This window comes from Nannobrachium achirus (assembly GCF_963921795.1).
Source record: "Nannobrachium achirus genome assembly, chromosome: 10".
NCBI lineage: Eukaryota > Metazoa > Chordata > Actinopteri > Myctophiformes > Myctophidae > Nannobrachium > Nannobrachium achirus.
The window spans coordinates 47,661,568-47,689,494 of record NC_137819.1 but is presented as its reverse complement, the minus strand read 5'-3'; the positions used below and the strand labels follow the sequence as shown (position 1 = coordinate 47,689,494).

General features: G+C 43.6%; 2 protein-coding genes across 2 annotated transcripts in view; one reads left to right on the top strand and one right to left on the bottom strand.

Annotated features, from left to right (window-relative positions):
* Positions 1–18,916, top strand: part of dync1i1a (dynein cytoplasmic 1 intermediate chain 1a) — a 96,806-nt gene extending 77,890 nt beyond the window's left edge. Inside the window, exons 16-18 of the mRNA XM_080735672.1 lie at positions 8,486–8,626; positions 14,524–14,649; positions 18,602–18,916. Coding sequence (XP_080591798.1) covers positions 8,486–8,626; positions 14,524–14,649; positions 18,602–18,712 — 378 coding nt within the window. The 3' untranslated portion in view covers positions 18,713–18,916. The remainder of the gene's footprint in view (positions 1–8,485; positions 8,627–14,523; positions 14,650–18,601) is intronic.
* Positions 18,917–21,267: 2,351 nt separating this feature from the next.
* Positions 21,268–27,927, bottom strand: part of slc25a13 (solute carrier family 25 member 13) — a gene marked incomplete at both ends in the record, with an annotated part of 82,331 nt that continues 75,671 nt past the window's right edge. The window contains 3 exons of the mRNA XM_080735552.1: positions 21,268–21,472; positions 24,517–24,607; positions 25,472–25,630. Of these exons, the coding sequence (XP_080591678.1) occupies positions 21,268–21,472; positions 24,517–24,607; positions 25,472–25,630 (455 nt within the window). The remainder of the gene's footprint in view (positions 21,473–24,516; positions 24,608–25,471; positions 25,631–27,927) is intronic.

Sequence of the window (27,927 nt, the reverse complement as noted above, 5' to 3'; positions counted from 1 at the left end):
ATTTATTTACCTTTCCCGCAGATTAGTACAATTGTAGGACTGCAGTTGAGTGTATTGCTATGTTGTGTGATCATCATTGATATTTGTTTGTTTTCCTTTGCCATGTGTCATCAATCACTCATTATGTACTGTAACAGTCTATATAATTAGTGATAGATGACACAAGGCTGATGATGCAGTGATCTACGCGACCGAGTATTTCCTGGTGAATCTGTGCACAAAGGTGGGGGCCGATGGGCAAGGAGAGTTGCGAGCTTATGAGAAACAATTAAAATAAGACCTTAAAACCTGGCGAAAACAGTTGCGTGCATTAGCGGAAGATGACGATAAAGGAAATCATTTAATGGAAAACATTAAATTAACTTCTGAAAAGCCTACACGGCCTTAAAACATGGCAAAAACAGTTGTGTGCATTAGCGCAAGATTAGATGAGGATAAAGGAAATCATTAAATGGAAAACATTAAATTAACTTCTGAAAAGGCTTCTAAGCCTACACTAATAGCCTACTAAAAACTAGTGAACCGCGATCACGTGAATAATTGTGGTTGTAAACAATAACACAGACAATATGAATCCTTAGTCTAGTTGTGGGAAGAAAAGGATATCATCATGGCCCCAAATAACGTTTAAATATCTTGCAATTGGCGACGAGTCTCTTACTAAATCGGCAAGATTACATTACATAACATGATACATAAAAGCTAAGCTATCACCTCTCCATCATCAGCAATAGTCAGTGGTGCGTGTCCCCCACACTCCCAAGCCCCCACCGTTGCGCACAGATTCACCGGGAAATACTCGGTCGCGTGATCTACAGTATACTGTAGATCATACATGGGCAACTGGCGGCCCGGGGGCCACATGCGGCCCCCACCTTCAATTAATGCAGCCCACAGGTTAATATTGGAATACTATATTATATTAATTCCAAACATGCAAAACAGGACCTCCTTTAACAGTCCATATTAGTAGTTTTTGATGACTAGTATTAAAATTGTACTCTGTTTTATGTCCAACTTATTTGTAATAAAGTTCATAAAGTTAACATAACTAAAGTATAACTAAATAAAGAACACGCCACATTGCAGCACGTTTAGCACTTGTAGAATGGCTATTTTTAGCTACTTATTCGTGACAGTAGAATGGGACATCAATTTACGAAATAAGTTACGTTCAAATATGGAGATAAGAGGTTTCTGTCGACAGCAACAGTATACAATGTGGCCCCCTGGAGTGAGTGTGGAAATCCAGTGGCCCCCTCTATCATCAAAGTTCCCCAACCCTGCTATAGATCATCAAAGTTCCGTTCATCAAATCTTATCTTTTGGCTTTTTTTTCTTCTGCATTTTCAGGCCCACAGTCAGGCCTCTGTGCATGATCACACCAAATGTTTGGTGACATTTCCAATCTGTCAGTGGTTGGAACGTGATTCAGAGTGCTGTTTAGCTGAATATGAGACTCTGCTCAAGGAAGACTGACAGCCCTTAACCACATTAAACCTGCTGTCCCTGTTTCGGGCAGGTCATTACAGGGGAAAAGAAAAAAAAAATCATACGTTTTTTTTGAGAGGAAAAATAGCAGATCTACAAGATCACAGCATGTCGCAATGCGACGGAGTATGAAATAGGGCTTAGGTGGTTAAGAAAGCAGACCGCCGAGTTGGACGGTGTGAGGGATGGGATGATGGCTCCACAGTGGTCGCATGTTTACGATTCCGTGTCCAGTCAGATGTTCTGTTGGCCGGGATTCACTGGAAGATATGGTCTGGAAAGGAAAGAAAGAAGGGAGGAAGGGAGTTAGGGAGGGAGGGATGCAACCGAGAGACTAGGGTGTGGGAGGGAGGGAGAAGGAAGACGAAAGAGAGAGACAGTGGTGTCGGTTCAGAAAAAGCTAAGGTATGGCAACATGACTGATGGTTGTCATACCTTAGCAACAGGCCTGATACATTTATTTTAAGAAGTACATTCTATTTTTCCCCCGTTTCTACGGTTCCTTGGGCTGGATATGGCAGCCTGGAACGGTTGTTCAAGTGCAGCTAAACTTGGCATGTTAGTAAATGCGCCACAATTAACATTAATGCATTGCACCTGTGCATCTGACCAAGATGGTGAGAATAAAAGTGTGGAGAGTATAATTTTAATACCTTGTTAAAGTGACCATTTTGTAAAATTTTGCATATTTTACTGTAATTTAAAAACATAATAACCAGAACAGATAGACAAAGAGACATTCGTGGATTATGCGAAGGGAGAGTTAAAAGGCAGTTTGAGAAGAACAAAGCATTGCGCTAAGTGATGCTAACCTTGTAGGACGGAGCGATCAGCGCAAGCGAGGCGTCAAACTGCAAACACAGGCCGAATCAAAGAGGGAAATATTCGGCGTTGGGGGAAATGCATAATGCATGTTGCATAATTTCCTGGACATTCTTCGAGATACGGTTACAGTTTGTAGGCAGACAGTAAAGGAGCTATGATGAATTTGAAGTCATAATTTGCATGCGACCCGGTCCATAAGTCATGTGCGCAGTGTCTCGTGACAGATACTAAAACATTTCTCGGGTTTTCATCAGCAAGGTCTGTTATTTTTTCGGGATTTGGGAATTCCCTTTCCTTTGAGCAGTACCACAGGAATGTGTGCCTGTCTGCCTGTCCTGTGTGCGTGTGCGTGTGCGTGTGCGTGTGTGTGTGTCTGTGTGTGTGTGTGTGTGTGTGTGTGTGTGTGTGTGTGTGTGTGTGTGTGTGTGTGTGTGTGCACCACGTACCACACACACCTCACCAGCCTCTCTTTGCTTACCTAAAAATCCCCTGAGGTTGACCTGCAACCCGCCAATCACTGCCATCTCAGCCCCCCCCCCCCACACACACACACACACACACACACACACACAAACACACAAAAATGTGTAACACATGCAAGGAACTACATTAATTCCCTAACCTTAAGAGTGTGTACCTTAACACCCCTAACCTGAAAAGAGCCCTTGGAAGATTAAAGGTCCTCACAAAGACCAGACAAGAAACTCTCACACGTGCATGCACGCATGCACACGCACGCACGCATGCACACGCACGCACGCACACACACACACACACACACACACACACGCACACACACGCACACGCACACACACGCGCACACGCGCACACACACACCTTCTAATTCTTTCCCCCGACAGTTCAATAAAGGCCAGGGTGCGAACGCTCTCTTATGTTTTTACGCCCGGCAGTGCAAATATTGTGGTTCGCGAAAACATTTGGAGTCAGGCCAGAGTCTGAGGATGTCACGCCAGCCTGGAATGGGGTTATGATTGTGCATAACTTGAACCGCCTCGCTCTCTTGACCCCAAAAATGTTGTCTACCGAGTGATTGGATGGAGAGCTGCGGGCCCTTGATTTCTCCCCCCTCTCATAGAAACGCACTCCATTAAAGACCTCTGTCCATTCACAGTTGGGTTGATTGGCGATGATAATGTTATGAAGAGGGTCTCTCTGTACTGATTTGATCGACAGAGCGAGCTTCTAGCCCTGATCTAATCTTTCCCCGGCGGCGCTCCTGTCCTGGCGTGACGTTATGGCACTATGGTGTTCTAGTGTAGTGGTTCTCAACCTGTGGGTCGGGACCCCCACGGGGGGTCCCCAGATGATTAACTTAAAGGTGATACACCATGAAAATTCACTTTTCCTATTTTAAAACCTTTTTTTGGGGTCCCACTAGCACCTTCTATCCTCACAAAGTCCCATTTCAGACCGTTGTGTCTGGTTTTGGGAAGGTGGAGGTTAAAAGCATCCCACGGGTTCTCAAAACAGGCTGTCCAGATTTGCTGCCGTTTGTGACGTCATAAACGGACGTTTTTGAAGAAAAAAAATATTTTTTAATACCTCTGAAAGGACAAATTTAACATTGGCCAAATGGTCAAATATTAGAGACAGAAACTGTGAAAATAGCCGATCTACGGTACATGCTCACAACGCCTCGCAACGCGAGGCGTTGTAAGCATGTAGATCTGCTATTTTTAACGTTATCCCACTTGATAGCAGGCGGACAGATAGACAACAACCCAGACAAATAGCAGACAAATGTACATTAGTTTGTGTGGAATATGCAAATTGCACAGAATAATTAAAAAGAGAGAAAATGTAGCAAATTACTTTGATTACAAATTGTGTAATTGTTGTTGTATGTTATGGGAAATAAGGCAAATAACAAATATAAGAGAGAAGTTATCAAGTAATGTCAATTTATCAACTGGCCCGTGGCCCCTTGACATTTTTGTAATGTGGCCCACAAGTTCAGAAGTTTGAGTATCCCTGTTCTACAGTATAACACAATTTCTAGTCAACTTCTCTGCCCTGTCCACTGTTCCAAGTCTGATGTGAAGTCTGAAAACTAGCGTGATATTTGTAGACTAGACAGAGATCTCACTCTTACACTAGCTATAGTGTATGGCTCTTAAAAGGGACTCTGTGATTCATTTCATACACAGTATGATCACTAGAAATGTTTCATACGGAGCCCTTTATTATACAGTACATGGCTTCCTCTAATGATCCCTCATGGTTCTTGGTTCTATTCGGAACCAGTTGTTTCTATAAAAGAAAACAGCATTGAATTGAATTCATTGTATTGAGGTAGAATCTAGGGGTTTTCTTCAATACAGTATGGACACTGTTTCAAATTCACTGGAAGACATTCGTATCAATAAACCAGCCGTGCACAAGATATCATATTATCTTCATTTGTGTCACATTTGTGTCGCTGATGAAGTGTAAGTCTGATTTACACTTCACTTCATTGTACAATTGTACAAATAGTAGATCTCCACGCTCACAATGCGTCGCACCATTCGACGGAGTATAAATTAAGCAATAGAACTCCAGTCGTAACCTGCTGGAAGCTCTCTGGCTTCACAGGACATGGAAGATAGAGATTAGGAGTCGCCTCGTGTGGCGCCAACAAGGATTAAACTTCATTTTCAGATTACTTTTAAGACTTGTTTGCTGTAGATTATTTACCAAAATCACTCTAGTTTAGAGTTTGAAGATACTGTTGTAAAATGGTATTTGGACACGTTTGAAACACTTGGGAAAAGACTCCAAGAGCCGTTGGTTTATCCGATTTGACTGATGACGTGTTCACTTTTAAGGCTGTTAAAGGAGCTATAGTCAACTTTTTCTTGAAAAACGGATGCTAAAATTAAAATAATGTTTCGAAAATATTTTATAAAAAAATAAGCTTCATACATGTGTTTCTATTCAAAAATGACGACAAAAAGCGCAAAATAATGATAAAATAATCATTTTGGCCATTGTCGGACCGACACTTTGTTTACATTCTAGTCTATTGTTTGATAGTGTTAGACTAGGATGTAAACAAAGTGTCGGCCTGATAATGGCCAAAATGATTATTTTATCATTATTTTACGCTTTTTGTGGTCATTTCTTAATTGAAACACATATATGAAGCTTATTTTTTTATAAAATATTTTCGAAACATTATTTTTATTTTAGCATCCGTTTTTCAAGAAAAAGTTGACCATAGCTCCTCTCTCCCAGCCATTTACAATATGCTTGTGCGCCTATACTGCCAGGAATATTATTAATTTCCAAGTTATCAGTAGCCGATCCCAGCAGGGATAATGTAATTGCAAAATGTAGTACACGTACTATCCACTAGAGTGTGCCCAACGATAAGGTCTTGCAGTCTGCTGTGCAGCCTGTACAGCATTGGGCCCATAATGGCTTCCTATGGAGCAGCCATTATGGCTCCCGGTCCGCCGAACGGGAGCCATCCTGGAGCGAGTGCACGTCGTGGACACTCCATATACACTCGTTTTTGATCCTGAGTGACCACTCTGTCAGCCTGCCATTTTTTTCCGAATGAAAATCCGTCTACATATGGTAAAGTTTGATAAGAAAAACGTCAGCTTTCAATGCTATGGAAAGGCCCATGCTTTGTTATGGCCGAACGACTTCCGGGTTACGTCATCGATGATGTCATTTCCAGCGCATTTTTGTAGCAAAAGCTTATATGAACCTAGAATGGTCATTTATAGCTCAAAAAATGTCAAAAAAATACCAAAAAAATCAGAAAATGATCCCCAAGGCGACGTTTGGCGATCTGGCTGGCTGGGCTTCCTCAAAATGGCGATGGAAGGCGATTTGGCTGTGAACTAGTTATTAAGTGTCAGAGAAGGTAGAGCAACTGAGCAAGTGAACCCAATAACAGTATTTTGAAATTGTATTCAAATGTAGCCTGACAATAGATCCGTGAAACACCCACGCACACGCACGCATGCACACGCACGCACGCACACACACACACACACACACACACACACACACACACACACACACACACACACACACACACACACACACACGCGTGCCCACCCACCCACCCTGTGGACTGAGACTGGTAGGTCAGAACATCAGCAGAGCAGAGATTAGAAAAGAAGTGGGGAGAGAGAGAGAGAGCTCATCACTCAGTGATTGAGTGATGACATTGGATGGATAGAGAGGCCTTTACCGTCCCCTCAGTTGCTGGAGAACAGGTTCAATTCCGTATTAATTTAAGTCTTGAGAGTATACTAATGTAACCAAACTAGACCACTGGCCAACTCTGGAATGATGCATGTTGGAAATGCTGCCCACCTGGTTAGACAATACCCGTCGTACCCCGTCAGTCTGTCTGTTTTATACCAATATATGGAGATTTATGTTTGTGCCTGACTGTGTCCCTTTTATGACCATATATGGAATACACCCCAGTCTATGATGTCATTAGAAAGATCCAGTGGACAACCAGATATTCCTATAAATGGGCATATCGGTCGGATTGGCGGTTCCCTCTGGTCATCCGCAATGTGCTCGCCGAGTTTGGAGTCGGACGTTTCTCGAGATACGTGAACTACAGATATACAGTACACATAGACGGACGGACAGAAATTTCATACATTTACAATAGTTAAATTAACTTTCAGAAATGTACAGTGTGCGCTGCATCTCTTAGAGTGTGAGTGTGCACTCCTGTGTGTATGTGTGTTTGACAACTGTGTTCCTTATAGATAGATACCTTTATTATCCCAAGGGGGAAATTCAGTGCATGTACATGTACGCACGCCTTTGTGCATATTTGTGTGTGGACGTCCTTGGAATCAAGAATTTGTACTTTGTTGCGTGCGTGCGTGTGCGCATGCACAGCACGCACGCAGGTGTGCACACGTGCGTGCATATACATTTGTGAGTCTAGACGAAAGACTTTAGTCTTGAGTCGTCTTGTCTTTACAGACTGTTGACTGGAAGCAAGGGAGGATCAGTGATCTTTAAAAAAAATAAGAGAGAGAGAGAGAGAGAGAGAGAGAGAGGTGGAGGTGGGAGACAGACTGCATTCCTCCCTCTGTGTCCCAGCCTACCTGTCTCCTATGGTCCCACACCCCTGCTCTACCTGTCAGGAATGCAGTTAGTAAGCCTTTGGAATCCTAACGACAGCCTGGGACTGGAGGATTGTCCTTCTTCCTCACGCACACAAGCACACGCACGCACACACACACACACACACATACACACACACACACACACACACACACACACACACACACACACACACACACACACACACACACACACACACACACACACACACACATTTCAGTCCCCTCCTCTCGTTGTTGTCCCTCCTATTCCTCCATCTCTCTCCATCTCTCTCCATCTCTCTCTCTCTCTCTCTCTCTCTCTCTCTCTCTCTCTCTCTCTCTCTCTCTCTCAGACAGCTGTTGTGTTGAGGTTACAGTACACCTTGTGGAGGGGCTGTGTCTCTCTTTCATCTCTCGCAGTGATTTTATGGCGCTGTGTGAACGCGCGAGGCTTTTTAATTAGGCTCTCAGCCCAGACGGGCCCCAGGGCTGAGGCAGCGCCACTCTGTCTGAAACCAACGCACTCCCTCACTCCTTTCCTCCTCTCTCTCTCTCTCTCTCTCTCTCTCTCTCTCTCTCTCCCTCTCTCTCTCTCTGTCTCTCTCTCCTGTCAGTCTATCTCTGCGGTGCTGTACTGTATACTTGCGCAGCGTTTGTTTCTCTCTACCTTGGTCTCTTGTTCTCCCTCCCCCTTCGGCCTCATAATACCCCTCGGCCTCATAATACAAACACACTGAGTCTCTCTCTATTGTTTTAAATAGAGAGTGGGCAGTCCAGGCCCCCTCCTGCCTTCTTGGAAGAAATGTCTTTATTCAGATAGAAATAGAAAGCTGACAGAGAGAGAGACAGTGGAGGCAGGAGGACGTCTTTCCGCACCTCCGATCGCTCATAGAATTTGACCGTAGGTGAGCAGGGGGAAATAATAATACAGTAATAAGCTCTCAAGATTTACTGTGTATGCCATCAATGGGCTTTCCTGGTTTATCGTCTTGTCCACTCAAGTTTCCCATCTGTCTCTCTCTCTCTCTCTCTCTCTCTCTCTCTCTCTCTCTCTCTGTTTGTTTGCCTTTCAGCAAAACAAGCCTCTGTACTCCTTTGAGGACAACGCAGACTATGTGTACGATGTCATGTGGTCTCCGGTGCACCCCGCAGTCTTTGCTGCCGTGGACGGCATGGGGCGCCTGGACCTCTGGAACCTAAACAATGACACTGAGGTAGGTGGTGTGTAACGTATGCATACTGTAGCTCGGTCAGACTTTGGGTAGAACGCGTGTTGGTGACGCATGATGTGCGTGTCATTCAGGAGTGTGTGTGGTGTGTGTGTGTGTGTGTGTGTGTGTGTGTGTGTGTGTGTGTGTGTGTGTGTGTGTGTGTGTGTGTGTGTGTGTGCATGTGTGCGTGTGTGCGTGTCTGCGTGCGTGCGTGTGTGTGTGGTGTCCTAGGGCGTGCTGTTCAGCCCGAACCGCACAACCAAACATCCGAACATTCCCTCCCTCCCTCAAAGCCCCCTGTCCCCTATCCTCCACTCCCATCCCTCCACATACACATACACACACGCGCGCGCGCGCACACACACACACACACGCAAACAGTCAGTAGTGCATCCGCGTGGGCGTTTCCCACAGCCCGTGCTCTAAATCAAGTGGGGGTGACATCTCTTAACCCCGGCTCCCACCCAGCCGTCCCACCACTGGTTCCAGCCAGCAGCCTCCCTCTAGCATCCAGCCAACAACACACATTCATTCCTCCTCCTCCTCCTCCTCTCCTCCTCCTCTCAGTCAGCAGAGGAGAACCCAGATGTGTAGGAGACCACGAACCCAGAGCCCCAACCCTCAAGTCCACAGTCCCATGCTTGAGATAAAAATAAGTTTTGAAAATGTTGATTTCAGTCCAGGGGACTATGTTTCCCAACACGTTGAAAGGTTGGGAAATTTTAAAGTGAAAGTGACTTTTTTTTCCTTCTTCTTCTTCTTCTGAGCCGCACGGTATACTTCTAAGGCTGACGCGCGATGAGTCAACAGTTTTTACGTTCTCTTCGAGTTCAGGGGAAACAGAGGGCGCAATAGAACAGTGACTTAAAAGAGATGAAAGGCATCTTTTAATTCTTCTTGAAAAGAGCATACCTATGAAGAATCCATAGCATGTTTGGGAAAGGAAGGATAGTCCTGGTGGCTCGGATAGTTCACCCATTTAGACCTGAGGCCCATTCTTACAAATGTCTTCTAAATGCTAAACAGTTTTATGAAACACTTGTTGCTATAATGTCCGTGGTTCTCAAAACTGACGGACCGCCCTCTCAAAACATGATGTATCAGAGAACCCCCAGAAGCAAAGATTTGAGTAAAAAATGTTCGCTTTAAACAATGTATATATCGTCACTGTCGGGCAGTTTCAAATTTGTATATATATTTTTTTTCGCGTAGTAAAGCACTGCTTCATCATACAAGGCCCGGCCGTCACACAAAAGTAGTGAAAACAGCTGATCTACAAGCACACAACGCCTCGCGGTTAGAGTTAGGCGATAATGATAAATACAAAACAAACGGTTTCGGACATACAAGGTTTCCACCCGACAACGACCATTTTCAAGATTTTTCAAAAATAGCTTGCATATCTGCGATATAAAATAACTGTATAAAATAACGGTTGCAAGTGGTTAAAATCTAAAGCGACACAGACGCGTGCCCAGTCTTAACATGTTTAAAAGGGATGCGAGGCTTCTTTTTTCATTCTTCTTGAAAAGAGCATACCTATGATGACGAATCCATAGCATGTTTGGGGATGGCCTGGTGGCTGGGCTATAGTTAGTGTGGTTGAAACATCAGGCACCAGCCCATCAGCTCAGATCTGGCTTGTGTGCGGTGTCTCCCACATGCTGTTTCTTCCTAGCAGGGATGTGCTGGGCCCCTGATTCAGCCCGGGAAAAATAATTGGAGAGGCCCTCATTGCGCGCTATAGAGAGAGATATAGTAGCTGCTGCTACTCAAAGATTTGCCATTTCAGATCATGACAAGTGACAAGCCAGTGGGCCAATTACATTAGTTATATTTCGTCGTTGTCGGGTGGAAACCTTGTATGTCCAAAACCGTTTGTTTTGTATTTATCATTTAAAAAATGATTTTAACTAGTGAAAACAGCCGATCTACAAGCACACGAGGCATTGTGTGCTTGTAGATCGGCTGTTTTCACTACTTTTGTGCAAACAGTTTAATTTTTACTTTTGTGCAAACAGTTTAATTTTTTCCTAATGGCCGGCCTGGACCGGCCGGGAATGAACCGGCCATTCGGGAGTTGTCCCGCTTTTCCCAATGGCCAGCACGTCCCTGCTTCCTAGCCTGGCCAACGCCAACTCTGGAGTGCATCCACAAGTCTGGGGAAACCTCCTTTGATCTTGCTGGCATATTACACCGATAATGAAGGGGTGGTGACCTCAGAGATTCTACGCTGGTTGGATGTACCCGTCTCGAATCTAACCAATCACAATCTTCTGCAGTATTGCCTCATGAAACACTTAAGTCACAAGTCGTTCATTTATTGACTCGCTGGCGCTGACACTAATTTATACTTATTTATCACCCTGGCCACAAAATATAACTTCCTGTTGGTTCTAGCGGAAGTGGCGGAAGTGCTGCGTTTAACGGACATTACGTCATGCGTTGCAGTCTTCCGTTGAAATTCTCACGGCGGAAGTTGAACGGTCTCTGCCTGATATTGTCACCAGGCTTTTCTCTTCGCAGATGAGTACGCCTGGCTACGCGAGCGGGGCTACTTATTTATACTTAATGCTTAAGGGCGGGGTTGCATGTCGCCCTGAGGCGTCTTACTAGTAATATTATTATTGCACATTGAAAGTGCACATAGAAGGTACCCTTATTGTACTTTGACTAATACAATTCTTAATTGTCTCACTTGTTATAGTGAGCTCACAATCACAATCAGTAAATTCTACTCACAGTCACAGAGTATACAGTACATTCACATCGCAGCATACATTCATATACTGTACATTCACTCACATGACTATTTATCTTGTTCTGTCCTGGGGGCAGTGAAGGGCCATCCACTACCTCAGGCCAGGGTTAATGTGGATGTGGATGATTGAGGAGATGCTAACAAATGATTTGCTAATGTTAGACATGGTAATTCTAGTTAATGATAAAAATGCTAATGCTAAAATGCTAATGCTAATTTTAGAAATGCTAAAAATGCTAATGCTAAAAAGCTAATGCTAGCTAATGCTAATGCTAATGCAAAAAATGCTAATGATAATGTAAAAAATGCTAATACAAATGCTAAAATGCTAATGTTAAAGCTAATGCTAAAAATGGTAACGTTAAAATTCTAATGCTAATGCTGATGTTAATGTTAATGCTATAAATGCTAATGCTAACACCAACCGCTACACAATGTTGTAGAAATTTTCTTTTCTAGTTCTCTCTTCCTCTCAACTCACTATCGGTCCTATGAATGTTAATACAACTGTAATGGAATTGATATTCATTCATATCTCATAATTTTTTTGTCTTGTCCCTTGGACCAGCGAGACTTTAGGATAACAGTGTCTGTCTGTTTGTCTGTAGTGTCCGGAAAATGTTAACATTTTCTGTCTCGCCTCTTGGTGGCACTGCGGGGTGAGACGTTTCTGTTGTCAGTCTTGTTATATTAGCCTATATGTTCCAGCTAATCTCTGCTCTGTTTAACTTCTTTCCTCTTAACCCGCTTGACCTCTCTGCACGTCTTCTCCCCTCTTCTGTCCAGTCCTTCTCTAGCAACTATACGTAGCACTCAGCCGTGGAACCCGTTACTAATGACTGTTTTCGGTCCAGCACAGTAGGAGCATACAGTAGATGATAAGTTTAGCATGCTTCCCACAACAACAGGCCTCGGATGAGTTCATTATTGATGGCCTAACTCTGCTCACAATGTGTTTTATAAGAAACATTTGCTTAGACAGAGACACAGACAGTCAATCTAATTGCAACAGCCTTCCATTGTTACTGTCGTATTAAAAGCACACACTCATAATGGCACTGCAGTACGCCTGGTTCTCATTTCTCGCACACACGCACGCAGGCGCGCACACGTGCACGCGCGCACACACACACACACACACACACACACACACACACACACACACACACACACACACACACACACACACACACACACACACACACACACACACACACACACAGAGAGAGAGAGAGAGAGAGAGAGAGAGAGAGAGAGACAATTTAGGTTCCACAGTTGTGTTCCAGTCGGGTGGAGCAGGGGAAGCTAGCTGACTAATGACAGTCAGCCTGTGGTCAGTGCTGAAGCTGTGCATTAGGAGACGTGATGCCAAGGCCTCTGTCTCCACTCTGACATGTGTCAAACCCAACCTCCACATGACAGGAACAATTTATGGAGGCCGTTCAGACACCAGACATTAGAAGGTGCGCTGTGTGGTGGCTGTTGACCAAAGAGCGTGTCAGATCATCACCAACTAATGATCACTGCATGCATCATTGACACAACACTGATCATAGTGCTGTCAAACTATTCTATGAAACTCTCTAATTTGTGTTTGTGTTGTTGTTTGTTGTTAGTCAAAGGAGAGGACAGGCTAAATGTATAGACTGTAAAAAAAAAGTGGTCGTGTGGCTCAACTTGCCCGAGGTTAGGGGTAAGTTGATCCAAGTCAAGGGGTAAGATGACCCACATGATATTCTAAACTTTAACAGTTTAAAATTGAACAAATATTTTTTGTAAAAAAAAAAAAAGAATTGAACAAATGTACTAGAAATAATGTAATAACAACACATTCCCTTTTATTGTCTTACGGTTATTTAAACAATATAAAACCAATTAAATAAAGTTTGTGATTCAGAACCTTTTAATATTTGCAATAATATAATTTGAATAGCAAATCTCTCTCTCGGTCGTCCTCAGATGAGCTTCCATCGGAGTCTCCAATCTTTCCGGTTCTCTATACATCCGGCCAGCTCCGAAGAGCTTTCAGCTCCTTCTTCAGGACGTCCACATACGTTAACGCGGAACGTCCTCGCGATCGAAGCCCGCGCATTGGTTCCCACAGGACCAGCCTGCTGGCCGGGAGCTCCCGATGCCTGTGACAGTGGCCGGCCAGCTTCATCCTCCTAGCTGCTACCTTCTTGCTGAGCTTCGACAGTTGCCTGGACAGGTCCTTGTTGGTAATGTGGATGTTCTGGTCCACATTCAGAACAGCTCGTAGCATTCTGGTGTAGCACCCATCCAGGGACTTCTGCAGGTTGGATGTCAGGGTCCAGCTTTCGCAGCCATACAGGAGGACAGACTCCACAGTGGCGTGGAATTGGCTCAGCTTTATGTGTCGGGGGAGATTCGAGCACCACACTCTTGACATGCCATTCAGGGCCCTCCACGCTAGTGCCTTCCTGACCTTAAGGTCCTGTTCTGTGGAGTTCATCCAGGAACCCAAGTATTTGAAGTCATTGACCTCTCGCAGAGCGGGATGGTCCATGTGGATGTTATAGGTGATTACCTCAGGCTTCTTTGCATTCAGTCTGAGGCCAACCATAGCACATTCCACCTCCACTCTGTTCAGGAGTTCTCTGCGCCTGCTCCACACGGTCAGACACCAGGCCAGGCAGATGTCATCTGCGTAGTCTAGGTCTGCCAGGGCTACAGCAGGGTTTCTACTAGACTTCCTTGGTGTAATTGTGAAGCCAAGCTCCTGCTCCCGCCTGTTGATGGCTTTCCTGAGCGCGTAGTCCAGAGCTATGATAAAGAGGAAGGGGGCAAGAGTGTCTCCCTGCTGCACCCCTGCTAGGAGTTAAATACCTAATTAAAAAAATATGAATAGTGATTCAAGATCTATCACATAAGCAGTATATTTGTGACTGAATTATACAAACGAAAATCAAAAACACATGTATGTTAAATCTGAGAGATGTCGTATATAACATATTTTAGTAGGCTTTTGGCCTACAGTATGAGGGCACCATGAGAGTTCTACAGTAGTCTATACTGTATAGCATTCAGTTGAATTATTTATGGCCGATTACATTGGCTCACTTACAGATTGGCTACATAACGTCTATAATTATGATTGTATATGACTTGTATGTGCCAGGTCCCAACCGCCAGTGTTACCATCGAGGGAGCGTCTGCGCTCAACAGAGTGCGCTGGTCTTCAGGTGGGAAGGAGGTGGCCGTGGGTGACTCAGAGGGACGCCTGTGGATCTATGATGCTGGAGAGGTGAAGTACCAACGCTGATGTTGCTGTTTCCACAATCATGACATTTTACTTGACGATTACTTGTCACACAGATGATTGCGATTAACAATTTATTATTGGACATGGGAACATATAAAGGAAAATGACATTTAGTCTTTGTTGCGACCTATGGTCGCAAGTTTACTATGAAAACCGGAGGAAGACAGCCCATATCTGTGTAGCTGTTTAAGACAGGGATCTCCATGGGCATAAAAGGGATGTACCATATACATGATCTCCATAATATGGGTACCAGGGGTCTCCATATACAGGGTAACTGGTCCGATATAGGCCTACATCACTGGCCAGATGGCCAAGAATTGGCGCGACCTCGCCCTTTCGGGCGGGGTCGCATGTCGCCCTGAGGCGTCTTACTAGTAATATTATTATTGCACATTGAAAGTGCACATAGAAGGTACCCTTATTGTACTTTGACTAATACAATTCTTAATTGTCACACTTGTTATATTGCCCTCACATACAGTAAATTGTACTCACAGTCACAGAGTATACAGTACATTCACATCGCAGCATACATTCATATACTGTACATTCACATGACTATTTATCTTGTTCTGTCCTGGGGACAGTGAAGGGCCATCCACTACCTCAGGCCAGGGTTAATGTGGATGTGGATAATTGAGGAGAAACATGGAATAATCATTGTTATAATATAGAAATTATTACACCTTCCGTGTTGACATTTTTAAATTGCCATCGCTATACACTACACATGTATAATATTTAATTCATACAAACACGCTGTATGTAAAGACTATGAGCACTCGTTGCATACTTTTGTCGTCTCGTCTGTCACATAACTGTACTGGGTAAAGAAACCAAGGAAACTTTGTGAAGAACTGTGTACAGAAGTACAAAGTGTTTTTTTTTTCATAGTAAAACCTCTGCATGTGCCACAACCACCCATTTTAGGTCTTTTAGTCCTGTATGTTTACCCAACTGTCAGCATTGCCATGGATGTTTGTGTTTGATTTTTTTTTTCTCTTAAGCACGCTCTCGTGTCTCTCTCCAACAGCCTCCACATGACTTTACCACCGCCAGGGGTGTCGCACCAAATTCTGGGCCCCGGGTACAAGGATTCACTGCATTATGTTGTGCTTTAACTATTGAAAAATAGCAGATCTACAAGCTTGTAGATCTGCTATTTTTTTTAAATCGTGAAAAAGTCTTTGAAGGTTTTTTTAAAAAACCTATGTTTCTATGTCAGTGGAGCGCTGACTTTTTCATGTCAAGGACCCCCAAAATGATATGTATTTGGCCACGGACCTCCATATCAAAATACTTAGTTCCAGGAACCCCGCAGAAGCAAAATTTGAGTTAGAAATGTTCGCCTAAAAATACATATAGTCAAAGATTTGCACACATTTTCACGACTTTTCAAAAATAGCAGATCTACAAGCTCGCAGTGCGGCACTCGGTGCCGCGCTGTGAGCTTGTATATCTGACGTAATTAATAAGGCCCTTTACCTTGGGCCCTAGTAACTTAGTCCCACTCCCCCCCTCCCCTTGTGACGCCCCTGACCACCGCCACCACCCTGCCTGTGCCTCTCACGTTTGGAGGGTTTGTTTTTTGGGCTCTGGTCTGGAGCCTTGCATGGGCGAGGGCACGTTAGCTTAGCCCACTAGGCTAATTTTAGCAACCTCTTCTGTCGTGTGGTGAGCGGGAAGAGAGGCTCGGTAGAGCGTGTGGCCTTTCTGGGCTGATGTTAATGGAGAGTCATCAATAAAACCCAGTGGTTTTACGACATGGGAGGCAGGGGAGCGCGTGTGGGGTGGTGTTATTTACAAGAACCCCCCTCCTCTCACCCACCCCCCCATAAAGACGTTACAACGAGCAACAGCATGTGGAGAGAGTGACACGTTAACAATTCTGCCCCAAAAAACTTTAGCCTACTAAATCTAATGTCCACAGCCTAACAAGGCATGTTTATCTGGTCAAACGCGGCTACCAGACAATCACAGTCAAGGCAAGATATTGACGATGCGATGTGTAGCAGCTAGCCGCCCTCTGCTGTGTTCTGCTCTCCGGGGGTTCAAAATGGCTGCACCCTCCCCTCCTCCTCCTCCTTCCTGTTTAATTACAGCCTGGATATACAGTGGTTGCAGCTTGGGTGGCAGCCATGACTTACATCTCCTCCCACAGAACAAGGGTACATCTTAACACTCATACACTCAAGTGCAATATGGCCTGTTACCATTTGAATGTCTTTAAGCATGGTTTATACTGACTGAGATTTTCTTTCAGTAAAATTTTAGTTGGACAGAGTTCTTTCAGATATAACCCCCCACCTTTAGCTCTCAGGAAACAGGGGGAGGGACACCCCTCCACGATGGTCCTCTGTGTACCTTGGGCATGGGACTTGAACCTGTCTGAAACCTGCCTGTAACAGGGACAACCGATCAAGCAACCATACCATTGAGCCAAGGCACCTTTGGGCCCTCAACAGGTATCTCCTGGTGCTTTTGAGTTGTTCTCTTCTATTTTAGCCTTGAAAAGGTCAAAGCACTACAGGAATGGATTTGAACATGTGACCTCTGCATTCAGAGTCTGACTTTATCTGGTGCTTTGAATACTTCTTTTGTATTTTTAACCTTGAAAAGCAACAACAATGATCTGTACGATAACTCTGATTTTTAGACCACTAGATGCATTTTCTAGTGCTTTTGACTAACTCTTTTGTATTTTAACCTTGAAAGAAATGTAAAAGTAAAACAGCAACATAGGAGGAGTGAGATTTGAACACAGAAGCTCTGCACAGAGAGTCAAATGTCTAGACCACTACACCATCTCTCAACATAGATGGCTCCTGGTGCTTTTGAGTAATTATTTTGTATTTTAAGCTTTTCAAGGTTCAAATACAAAAGGATTACTCAAGAGCACTCAAAAGGTAGTGATATGGAGTAGTGGTCTAAAGATCAGACTCTCATTGCTGATGTTCCATGTACAAATCTCAATCCTCCTACATTGCTGTTTTGCTTTGACATTTTCAAGGGTAAAGTACAAAATAATTACTCAAAAGCACCTGATGTTATTTAGGTTGGAGATGGTGTAGTGGTCTAAAGATCAGACTTGAGGTGCAGAGGTTCTGTGTTCAAAACCCAGCCACCCTACTAATTGCTGCTCTATTACTTGGATCTTTTCACGGTTAAAATACAAAATAAGTGCTCAAAAGCACCAAAACAAATTTACAGTGAGAGATGGCCTAATGGTCTAATGCTCAGACTCTCAGTGAAGAGGTTCCATGTTCAAATCCCACTCAACCTACAGTCCATCTCTGGAGTACATTGGCCTTTTTAGGGCTAAAATTGTCTAAATTTTCTCAAATTCCCCCAGTGCTCTAAAGGCATGTAGGTAGGATTTTCTTTCAGTAAAATTTTAGTTAGAGTTCTTTCAGATATAACCCCCCACCCTTTAGCTCTCAGGAAACAGGGGGAGGGACACCCCTCCACGATGGTCCTCCGTGTACCTTGGGCATGGGACTTGAACCTGTCTGAAACCTGCCATCTAAGGCAGTGGTTCCCAAACCTTTCAGGTTGGGGCCCTAAAAGAGAGATTAAACGTTTGCCTGGGACCCAAACTAGTGAAAATAGTAGATCTACAAGCATACAACGTGTCGCTTTGTGCTGCGTTGCGAGTTTGTAGATCAACTATTTTCACTACTTCTTATAATTGTTTTATTTATAGAATTTCTTACATTTGTTTGTTTTCAAATGTATACAATTATATTAGTTTTATATTTAAAATATATTAATTTGACATTAGGAACAGATTTTTTTTTACTCCAATAAAACTCACCAATGGATCCCGACCCACTGTTTGGGAAACAAGTGATCTAAGGAATGGATAACGCCGGATAAGGCACACACAGCCAAACAATAACCTCCTTATTATATTGTCTGTGATCTATTGTAGCTGTCAGTGGCCCACAGTGATGACTGGGCCCGCTTCGCCCGGACCCTGATGGAGATCCGTGCCAACCGAGCAGACGGCGAGGAAGAGGGTCCCGTGGAGCTGGCTTCATAGGGACAGACCAAGACCACCAAAAGAACTGATGGGATTTGGGGGATCGTGGTGGGATCAAACCCAACTGGTGGCCTGGCACTCATCGAGCTGTCGTAGCATGTGCTTCTCAACCTCCCTCAGTTTGTCTTTATTTATATGTACTGTAACCACCTTGTCCCTGACAGGGACACGCTTTCTCGTACTGTATTGATGCATTTTGCCATCCTGTGAACACAAATGGTCTCGATTAAGGAAACCATCGCCGATTTATTTGATCACCCTTGTTTATTCGCAGAGTTCCTAAAAAGTGATGTGGTGCTTGCAACTCGTGAGCCGGTATGAAGTGCAGTCTATTTAGCCTTATGAAGTTACGTGTGTACTGTAACAATGTATTGCACTGTCTGCAACAGAAGAAAACAGGGTTTCATTGTGTAGTGTGTATTATGTTTACAAAAACATGTTTGCAGTTTAGCCTTCTGTTGTGCTTCCTCTCTCGCTCTCTCTCTGTATTACGCCTGCATGTGACACATTTATGGGATATTACAACTACATCGACGTGAAATTAATATGGTGACATAACCTGCTGTGAAGCTTGTTAAATGCTTTATGTCCATGGACCATTCAGTGACAGAAAACATTCAAGTCTGGTTTAGCACAGTACTTTGTCTTTTGTTCTGAACTTCAGCAGCATATTATTTAATGGGTCATAATGATAAACGAGAGGTATATTGTAACAGAGTGCTTGCTGTTCACCTTGCTACATTTACCATTAAAGCATTGCCGGAGAAACCGCTAGACTGCTGTTTCTTGTGTGTGTATTGAACTGTTGCTTGTTAAGCTGCCTATACAGTACATACAGTAATGAGCAACCTACTGTACAGTATGTGTAATGGACTGTTAGTGCTCTTTTTTTAATACAAGTTATTTCATTGGAGGCCCATTTAAAGTCATTTCATTGGAGGCCCATTTAAAGGTCAGCAGCGAATTGGATCAAAGTTCAAATCATTTAAACTTGCTGCCAAAGGTGGGCAATAAAGCCGTCTCTGTAGAAAAGTGTGGGCTCAGCCAACACAGAGAGCTTGCTGGATATGATGGGTACGTAGCTTTACTGTGGTGGCAAGAATCCATCTGAACAGAACATGAAAAAAAAAACAGGAAAGTTGAGAATGACTCTTTCACACACATTATTTACTAACGGGTACCGTTTACTCGCTCTTATGGGGGTACACACATTGCTGCCATACGTACAGTAAGGCACAATTATTACACACCATACGTACATCCTACTTTTTTTTTGTACTGTACAGATTTGTACATACTGTACTTGTAATTGTGACACCACTTACAACAGAAGAGGAATGGGTGCCATCATTCTTCTAGACATATTATCATCACAGTTGGATCTGCAACCAAACAGCTCAGACAGCAGATACTATTTTCAAGTCAGTACTACAGCTATATGTGCCATATACAGTACTCTCCTTACATTCAAGTGCTTGTTTTGGTCATATTCATGACAGACATTTCATCAAATCAGTGCATAATTGCATAAAGTGGCTGTATAGATATGAAAATATGTCTCTGTCTCTTTTTCATATATACAGTAGAGCTTGTGCTACAGTACTTTATAATTAATTACTATTTAACACAACATGGAAATCCATATTTGGATCGTTATTTTAGGTTACAAAGCAGTAGATGGAAGACAACGGAAGCAGCTGTAAAGAATAGTTTTCATAAGCAGTCTAGTCCAGGGGTCTTCAACCTTTTCAGGCCAAGGACCCCTTAGTCGAGAGAGAGATGAAGTAGGGACCCCCCACAACCCATAGATACCATATAGTTTAGTTTCATCGTTTGACAGCACAGCAGTGTATTTTGGGTTCATCTAAATTTGTGTTTACAGATATTTAAACACTTGAACCATCAATACTTAATAAACTTGACCTTTCACTCTGTACTTGGTGTGCTCTTTTTCCCCCATCTACACCAAACCGAAAATAGACGATCTACAAGCTAGGGATTTACGTGGTTAATATTGAAAAGGAGGAAAAAAAGCTTCTATCACACAAAGATTTGGAGGACCCCCAGTAGTAACTCTGAGGACCCCCTAGGGGTCCCGGACCCCCTGTTGAAGACCCCTGGTCTAGTCCATTTTCAAATGTAACCAGCCCTTCTGATACCGTACCAGTTCCACAGTATGGGAAACAAACAAAAACAAAAAAACTACAATATATACAAGTTAAATACATAAGACTACCCTGTTGAAGCAAACACTGCACACCAGTCAGTCCTAAGTGTCTTGAGTAACCAGGACAAAGAGTATAGCTCAACAATGTGACTGCATACTGACTCCAGCTTTCTGTGTTAGGTTTCACAGACTATACTATGCCTACATAAGACAAAACAAAACATCGACAAACAAGTAAACTTAAAAAGTCCAGAGACAATGTACTAGCTGGGTGGCATGTATAATACGCACATGCATATATATACATGCATGTGCGCGTACGTCAAACATTCAGGCTCTCTCTCTCTCTTCTCTTCCAGACATCCATTCAAGCGCCATGCATGGGGGGTCAGGGGGCGGTCGGGGGGGAAGGGGGCGCCGCCGCTGCTGCCGCCACCGCCTCCTGCACAGTGTATCGTGGGAGATGGAGTCCGAACTTGCTCTCGATGCCAGCGAACGTGGCCACGGCCAACCTGAAGCCTCCAATGTGGTCGGGGTTGGGCGCCGGCAGGCTGATCCGAGACTTGGGGGTGGGCTCTGAGCCAAGTGGCTTTCTGTGGTGTGGAGAGAGAGAGAGAGAGAGAGACAGAGAGAGAGAGAACATTTTAGACAAAACGGGGCGGTTGGAGGAAAACCAGTGGTGGAAAAAGTACTCACGTGTCTTACTTAAGTAAAAGTATCAATATTGCAATGTAGATTATGCTCCCGTTACAGGTAAAAGTCAGGAATTCAAAATGTACTTGAGTAAAAGCACAAAAGTATTGATTTCGAAATGTACTTAAAAGTACCAAAAGTTGAAAGTACACGCAGAACGTCCCATTTCACAAGTGTACGGTATGTGTATAAAATAATTTGAAAATAGCAGATCTACAAGCTATCGCGACGCATTGTGAGATTGCAGATCGGCTATTTTCAAATGGCTGAAATGTACTGTAGATAGGGCTGAAATTGTTATAGTATGTTTTGTAATAATAATCAAAATCTAAAAAGTAACTAGTAGTTTTCAAATAATTGTAGTGGAGTAAAAGTACAATATTTGCCTCTGAGATGTACAGTAGTGGAGTAGAAGTAAAAGTGTACTTAAGTACAGAAAATGTACTTAGTTGCTTTACGCCAATGAGGAAAAGAGAATAAGAGAGAGAGTAAAAGGGGGTGGAAAAGCAGAAGGAGAGAATCAGTGGTAGTAGGGGAAAAAATGGAAAGAAGGAAAAATGATGAAGTTTCAGAGGAGACAGTATGTAAGAAAAAAAGACAGAGAGAGGGGGAGGAGAGTTTTTATATTAAACAATGTTCACCACAAAAATAAACATCTTAATCGAATATTAAAAGTGGAAGATGGGTGATCCTTCTCTTCCCCCTAAATGAATATCCCACATGGGTTTCATGCTGGGTCCTGTGATATCCTTCCAATATGGACAACAGAGGGAGATCAGTTCAAACCCACACCAAGCCACATGGAATATTCAATGGATCTGCATTTGATTTGGTCCAGAGCATTACAGAGAGAAGCTACTTGTACAGTAGTCTGCATTGTCAAGGCTTTGAACGGACTCCGTCAGACGGAAACCTTGTATGTCCCAAGCCCGTTACTTTTGAGGATATGGAAAAAAAGAACCTGTGATCGAAGGGAACCAATAGTTATTTTTTTGTCACAAGTTTGTTACCTAACTTTCAAAATAAAATGTGAAAATAGCAGATCTACAAGTTGAAAATGCATCACATTGCAACGCATTGCGAATTTGTAGAACTTATAGGCTATTTTCTCTACTTTTGTGTGACAATGAGGTAGCACATGGATTTACAAAAAGAAAATAAAGGTTTCCGCCTGACAGCAATGATTTGCAGAAGACAAACTGTATGAAAAGACTGACTGCATGCAAATCCACTCTGAATGCCCAGGTGCAGGACAAACAGCAAATCAACAATAGAGTCTGCACACCGGTAGAAAATGTCAGCTATTTATTTTAGATTCCTGATGATTCCTCATATACTGTAGATCTACCGATCGATCGAAACGTTGACAGAATACAAACTGTACCAGCAGAAGACTGGCCATCGCAAAACACACTATAGGTTACTTACTGGGAGGGGGGGGGGGACACAACAGTGAAATCCTCTCTGTACTTTATCTACCATTGGATCTTTTCAACTTTAGTTACGGGGTGATGTCGATAAAGCAGCCAATTTAACAGAGGGAACGTGAGCTCATTTCAATAGCAGAAGTAGCAGGGAAAGTATTATGTAGAGGTTGAGCTGATTGCGTCCGCCCCGCATCAACGCACGGTAGGATTGTGCGTTTGAGTAAAGATTTCACATCCAGAGCTCAGAGCGAGGGGTTGAGTTGGTCAGCTGATGTACTCTGAAATTATTTTTGGTCTTGTGGCATGTTCTGTCTCTGGCAAGAGGTGGAAGGACACCCACCGAGTGTAGCTAACTGGAAATAAACCCTGCTGAAAAAGAAACTGCATCGTACGACATTCAGATCTAGAATGTCTTTATTTTGTTCTGAATGAGGTTGGTGCATTGCAGTGATAAATAATATGTATGTAATTATCTTTTGCAACCGAAGGTCGTAGTTTAGTATGTGAAACGGCACATGCTGACTCCGTCTGGACGTGTACACCTTTTTACGTTCTATGGGTTTGCCGTTCTGACATCATGCTCTGGCGTCACTGTGATGTCAGGGGAACCGCTCTAACAGAATGGGTTTGCCGCTCTGACATCACGCTCTGACTTCACTGTGATGTCAGGGGAACCACACTAACAGAATCTCTTTTTTGCCCATACATGGAGATCCCTGATGTCATCGATATTAAGCCCATACAGCCAAGACAGCCCATATCTGTGTGGCTGGTTCTACAGGCAGGGATCTCCATGTATGGGCATAAAAGGGATTGTATGTATGATGTCTGATGTCATAGACGTCATAGGTCTTTCACATAACAAATAACTGAGTAGCATGTTTGGGCTATCACAGCATACATTATCTCCATATACAGTTTGTGGATCTCCATATATGGGTACCAGGAGTCTCCATACAGAATATGGGTGACTGGTCTGATATACATCACTGGCCAGATGGCCAAGACATGGCATGGTCGCCCTGAAGGGCGAGGTCGCTTGTCGCTCTGAGGCGTCTTACTAGTATATCAAATAGTGATCTTTAAATGACTAGGGGTGCAACAGTTAATTGAACTAATCTAATATGAAAAATAATGTATTTGAATGAAATAATGCATTTTGTGGAAATGGTTACATTTCTTTCTTTTCTTTCTTTAAAATGCTCAGCATAAACAGACTATATAGTCCATTAGAGTTGCAACAGTTTCAATCTGGCATCCCTATTTTGAGCATTGCCAATCTAAAAGCTCATTAAAATAATTGATGATGAATAAGTATTATTGCACTTGGTCATATTCTACATAGATTAAAACAATAAATAATGTATCTTGCTTTAAAACAAAACAAAATAATAGCAGAAAATGTATACTATGTGCAATACGTTGGTTGGAGTATCAACCTTCACCCTTGTCCTTTCCCTTGAGCAGACATTTCTTTAAACAAAGTCAAAAGAAGACGTTCAGTAGGCGAAACTTACTGTCCTCCAAAGTCAACATAGAACCACCGCTGCAGGAGTTCATAGGTAACCAGCGTGACGCCAAACTGAGGGGAGGATCTGAACACTCGGGCTGTGGGATGGAGCAGAAAAGAATCCATTCAAATTCCAGCTCAGGAACCAGCAACTGCAGTTTCAGATCAAGTACTGTAAGACAGTGGTTCAGACAAGCAAGCACCCACAAATTGAAATGTATTAGGATGGGGCACCCGCTGGCCTACTGGTCCAGGTGCATACCACTTAGGCATGGATGCCTGGCGGCGTCACCGGTTCGATTCCTGATCCGGACGATCTTTACAGCGTGTCACTCCCCATTTCTCCCCCCATTTCCTGTCAGGATTCAGAAGTCTCGCAATGAGATTTAGAACGTGACCGAATCATTTTTACGGCCAATTCACAACAATGACGTAAGCCTGCAGTGCAATGTTGTTGCTACCACAACAGCGTGTGCATAGAGAGCTGATATGAGGCGAAAAAGTGGATTTTAAAGCAATGTAAATAAGCGGAATTGTCTATGGCCCAAGTCTGCCGTTGTGAACTGTATAAGCCGAAATGGACAATAATGCTTTTTTGGATAAAAAAAGAAAAAAGAAAAAAAACACCTGGACCAATTTTTTGGAGGCTAAATAACAAGAAAACGAGGTAAGATAGCGATATCTCCTTTAAACTCTTCCTAATTTTGTGAACCAGTGATGTAAGGAGCTTAGGCAATGAGAGCTGTGACTAAAAATGTTAGTATTCACTGAGTCGAATACATTTAATGTATTCAACGCAGCGAATACATACTGTGGCATGAATGTGTGTGATCTTTAATACCATGCTCTTTTTTTTCCCACAAACATGGGACCATAAGTCTACTACATTATGATTTACGACCATCGCGATTCATCACCGCTCCCACAATCCCGTCAAACCTAGAGCAGCAGCAGTAGCATACCTCCGGCTCCTTTCCAGAAGGCCCGCGGACCCTCCTCGCGGAGGATCTTCCAGAAGCAGTCCGTCAGGCCGTTGTAGGTGGTCTGACCGGCACGCGCCGCTACCTGTAGCCTGGTCTTGATCACGTCTGCCGGGGTCACCAGGGACGCTGCTGGCATGCCTGGGGGGTGGGGGGGAGAAGAACCCAGTCAGGAGTCTTTGTGTTCTCAGATTTAACCACTTGAACCGTCAATACTTAATAAAGTCGACCTTTCACTCTGTCTGCTCTTTTTCCCCTCTACTCCAGAGGTCTTTGCCAAAAATAGCCGTTCTACAAGCTGCTCTTTTTCCCCTCTACTCCAGAGGTCTTTGCCAAAAATAGCCGTTCTACAAGCTGCAAGGCGTTGTGAGCTTGTAGATCTGCTATTTTTGGCAAAAATTCTCAGAATATGGACACTAGGGTTCAATGGTTAATGTAAAAAAATAAGAAAAAGGTTCCTATCACACAAAAATTTGGAGGACCCCCTGTAGTAACTCTGAGGACCCCCTAGGGGTCCCGGACCCCCTGTTGAAGACCCCTGCAGTAATGCAGCAGCCACAGCCAGTGTGTTCTCACAATACAACGTGTTTCGTTGTAAAAAAAAAAAATACAAAAGCATCCTGGACGAGGCGATGAAGTGGAACGCAGTGATGAGAAATTGATTGAAACCTGGTGTGTCGTTATGTAACTGCATCTGAACGGCAAACGGTTTCTATGGTTATTTGTCCCTTCCCCTCCCCTTTAAAACATGTCGCATTTTAGCCTTTGGTCATTGTACAGCGAGGGAGCTACACACACACACACACACACACACACACACACACACACACACACACACACACACACACACACACACACACACACACACACACACACACACACACACACACACACACACACACACACACACACACACACACACACACACACACACACACACACACACACACACACACACACACGCGGTGAAGGGCTCACATCATGCCCTTGACCAATCCATAATGGTGTATATGTATACATAGCATACACACATACAGTATGTCGCTGCTGTCGGGTGGAAACTTCATTACTTTTCAGGAAATTAAACATTTTTTGGAACATTTTGACACTCTTGTTTGACGAAGATCATTAAATGAAGAAAAAACTAACGTTGAAATTTGGAGGTAAGCTTTCGGCCCGACAGCGACAATATATACAGTATACACTATACACACGACACACACACACACACACACACACACACACACACACACACACACACACACACACACACACACACACACACACACACACACACACACACACACACACACACACACACACACACACACACACACACACACACACACACACACACACACACCCTCTTGCTATACCGTCAGGGCAAACGCAAAAAACGCCAACAGGGCCATTATTTAATCTTTCCGTCTTTCTTTCCTACCCACTTTCACCCTCTTTTCTCAGAGTGTGTTTGAATGAGGCCAGACAATGGGTCGTAATGAGGGCGACACACACACGCTGCAACACTCACGCACGAGACAGTGACTGGCGTACAGGCGGGAGTCACTGAGGGTGGGGCGGGGGGCACGCAGCCTGCTACTCCAGCCACTCCTATCATGAATGGGCTCAATCATCGATGGCTCTGTCATTACCATCAACTGGCCCTCTTGAAGATGAAACTCTGGCTTCTTGGTCTGCAGCGGCTAAACGAGCTATTCAGCCCCCTGATCAACTCAGTGTTAGGTGGTACACTGTGGTACCCAGTGGAGGGTGACCACCTACATAGACGAGTGGAGACGGGGAGGTGGCAGGAGAGGAGAGGAGAGGGAAACAAGCTGAAGTAAAGACTTCTTTGACTTTAACCGTATGATCAGATTCAGTGGAGTAGTAGTGAACAGGAACAAAAAACTAAAACTAAAAAAAAAAAGAAAAAAGTTGAAAATAAAGATTTAAAACCTAAACCTCCCGCAGAACAACCTACCAACATGAAAAACGTCAAGCGGATAATAATGGTGGAACCGCATTACTACAGTGCCAATTATTACGGAGTCGGTTCGCAGTGGTTAAAAGGGTTACCTTTTGATGCTGCCATCTCAAATATCAACGAGCCTGACCTCTCTTCCTCCATAAAAACAAACTCCTCCTGGGCTCTTCGCTCACATCCAGGCCTTGGGTATGCTGGAGTCTGACCAAGGCGTTTCTTCAGGGACCAGGGGTACGCTTGGCAAAATAACGCTGTGCAAACTGAGCATGTAATTCAATTTCCTGCGCCGACTTTAAAGCGCTAATTGCCAAAATGCCGTAACCACCGATAAATGTATGAGAGGGGGATGATAAATGTTTTGGATCCAACGGAGAGGATGAAAAAAGAAAGAGAAAAGAATAGAAAAAGAGAAGAAATCATGGACTTGATTTCAATTTGGACTCTGAAGGCCATG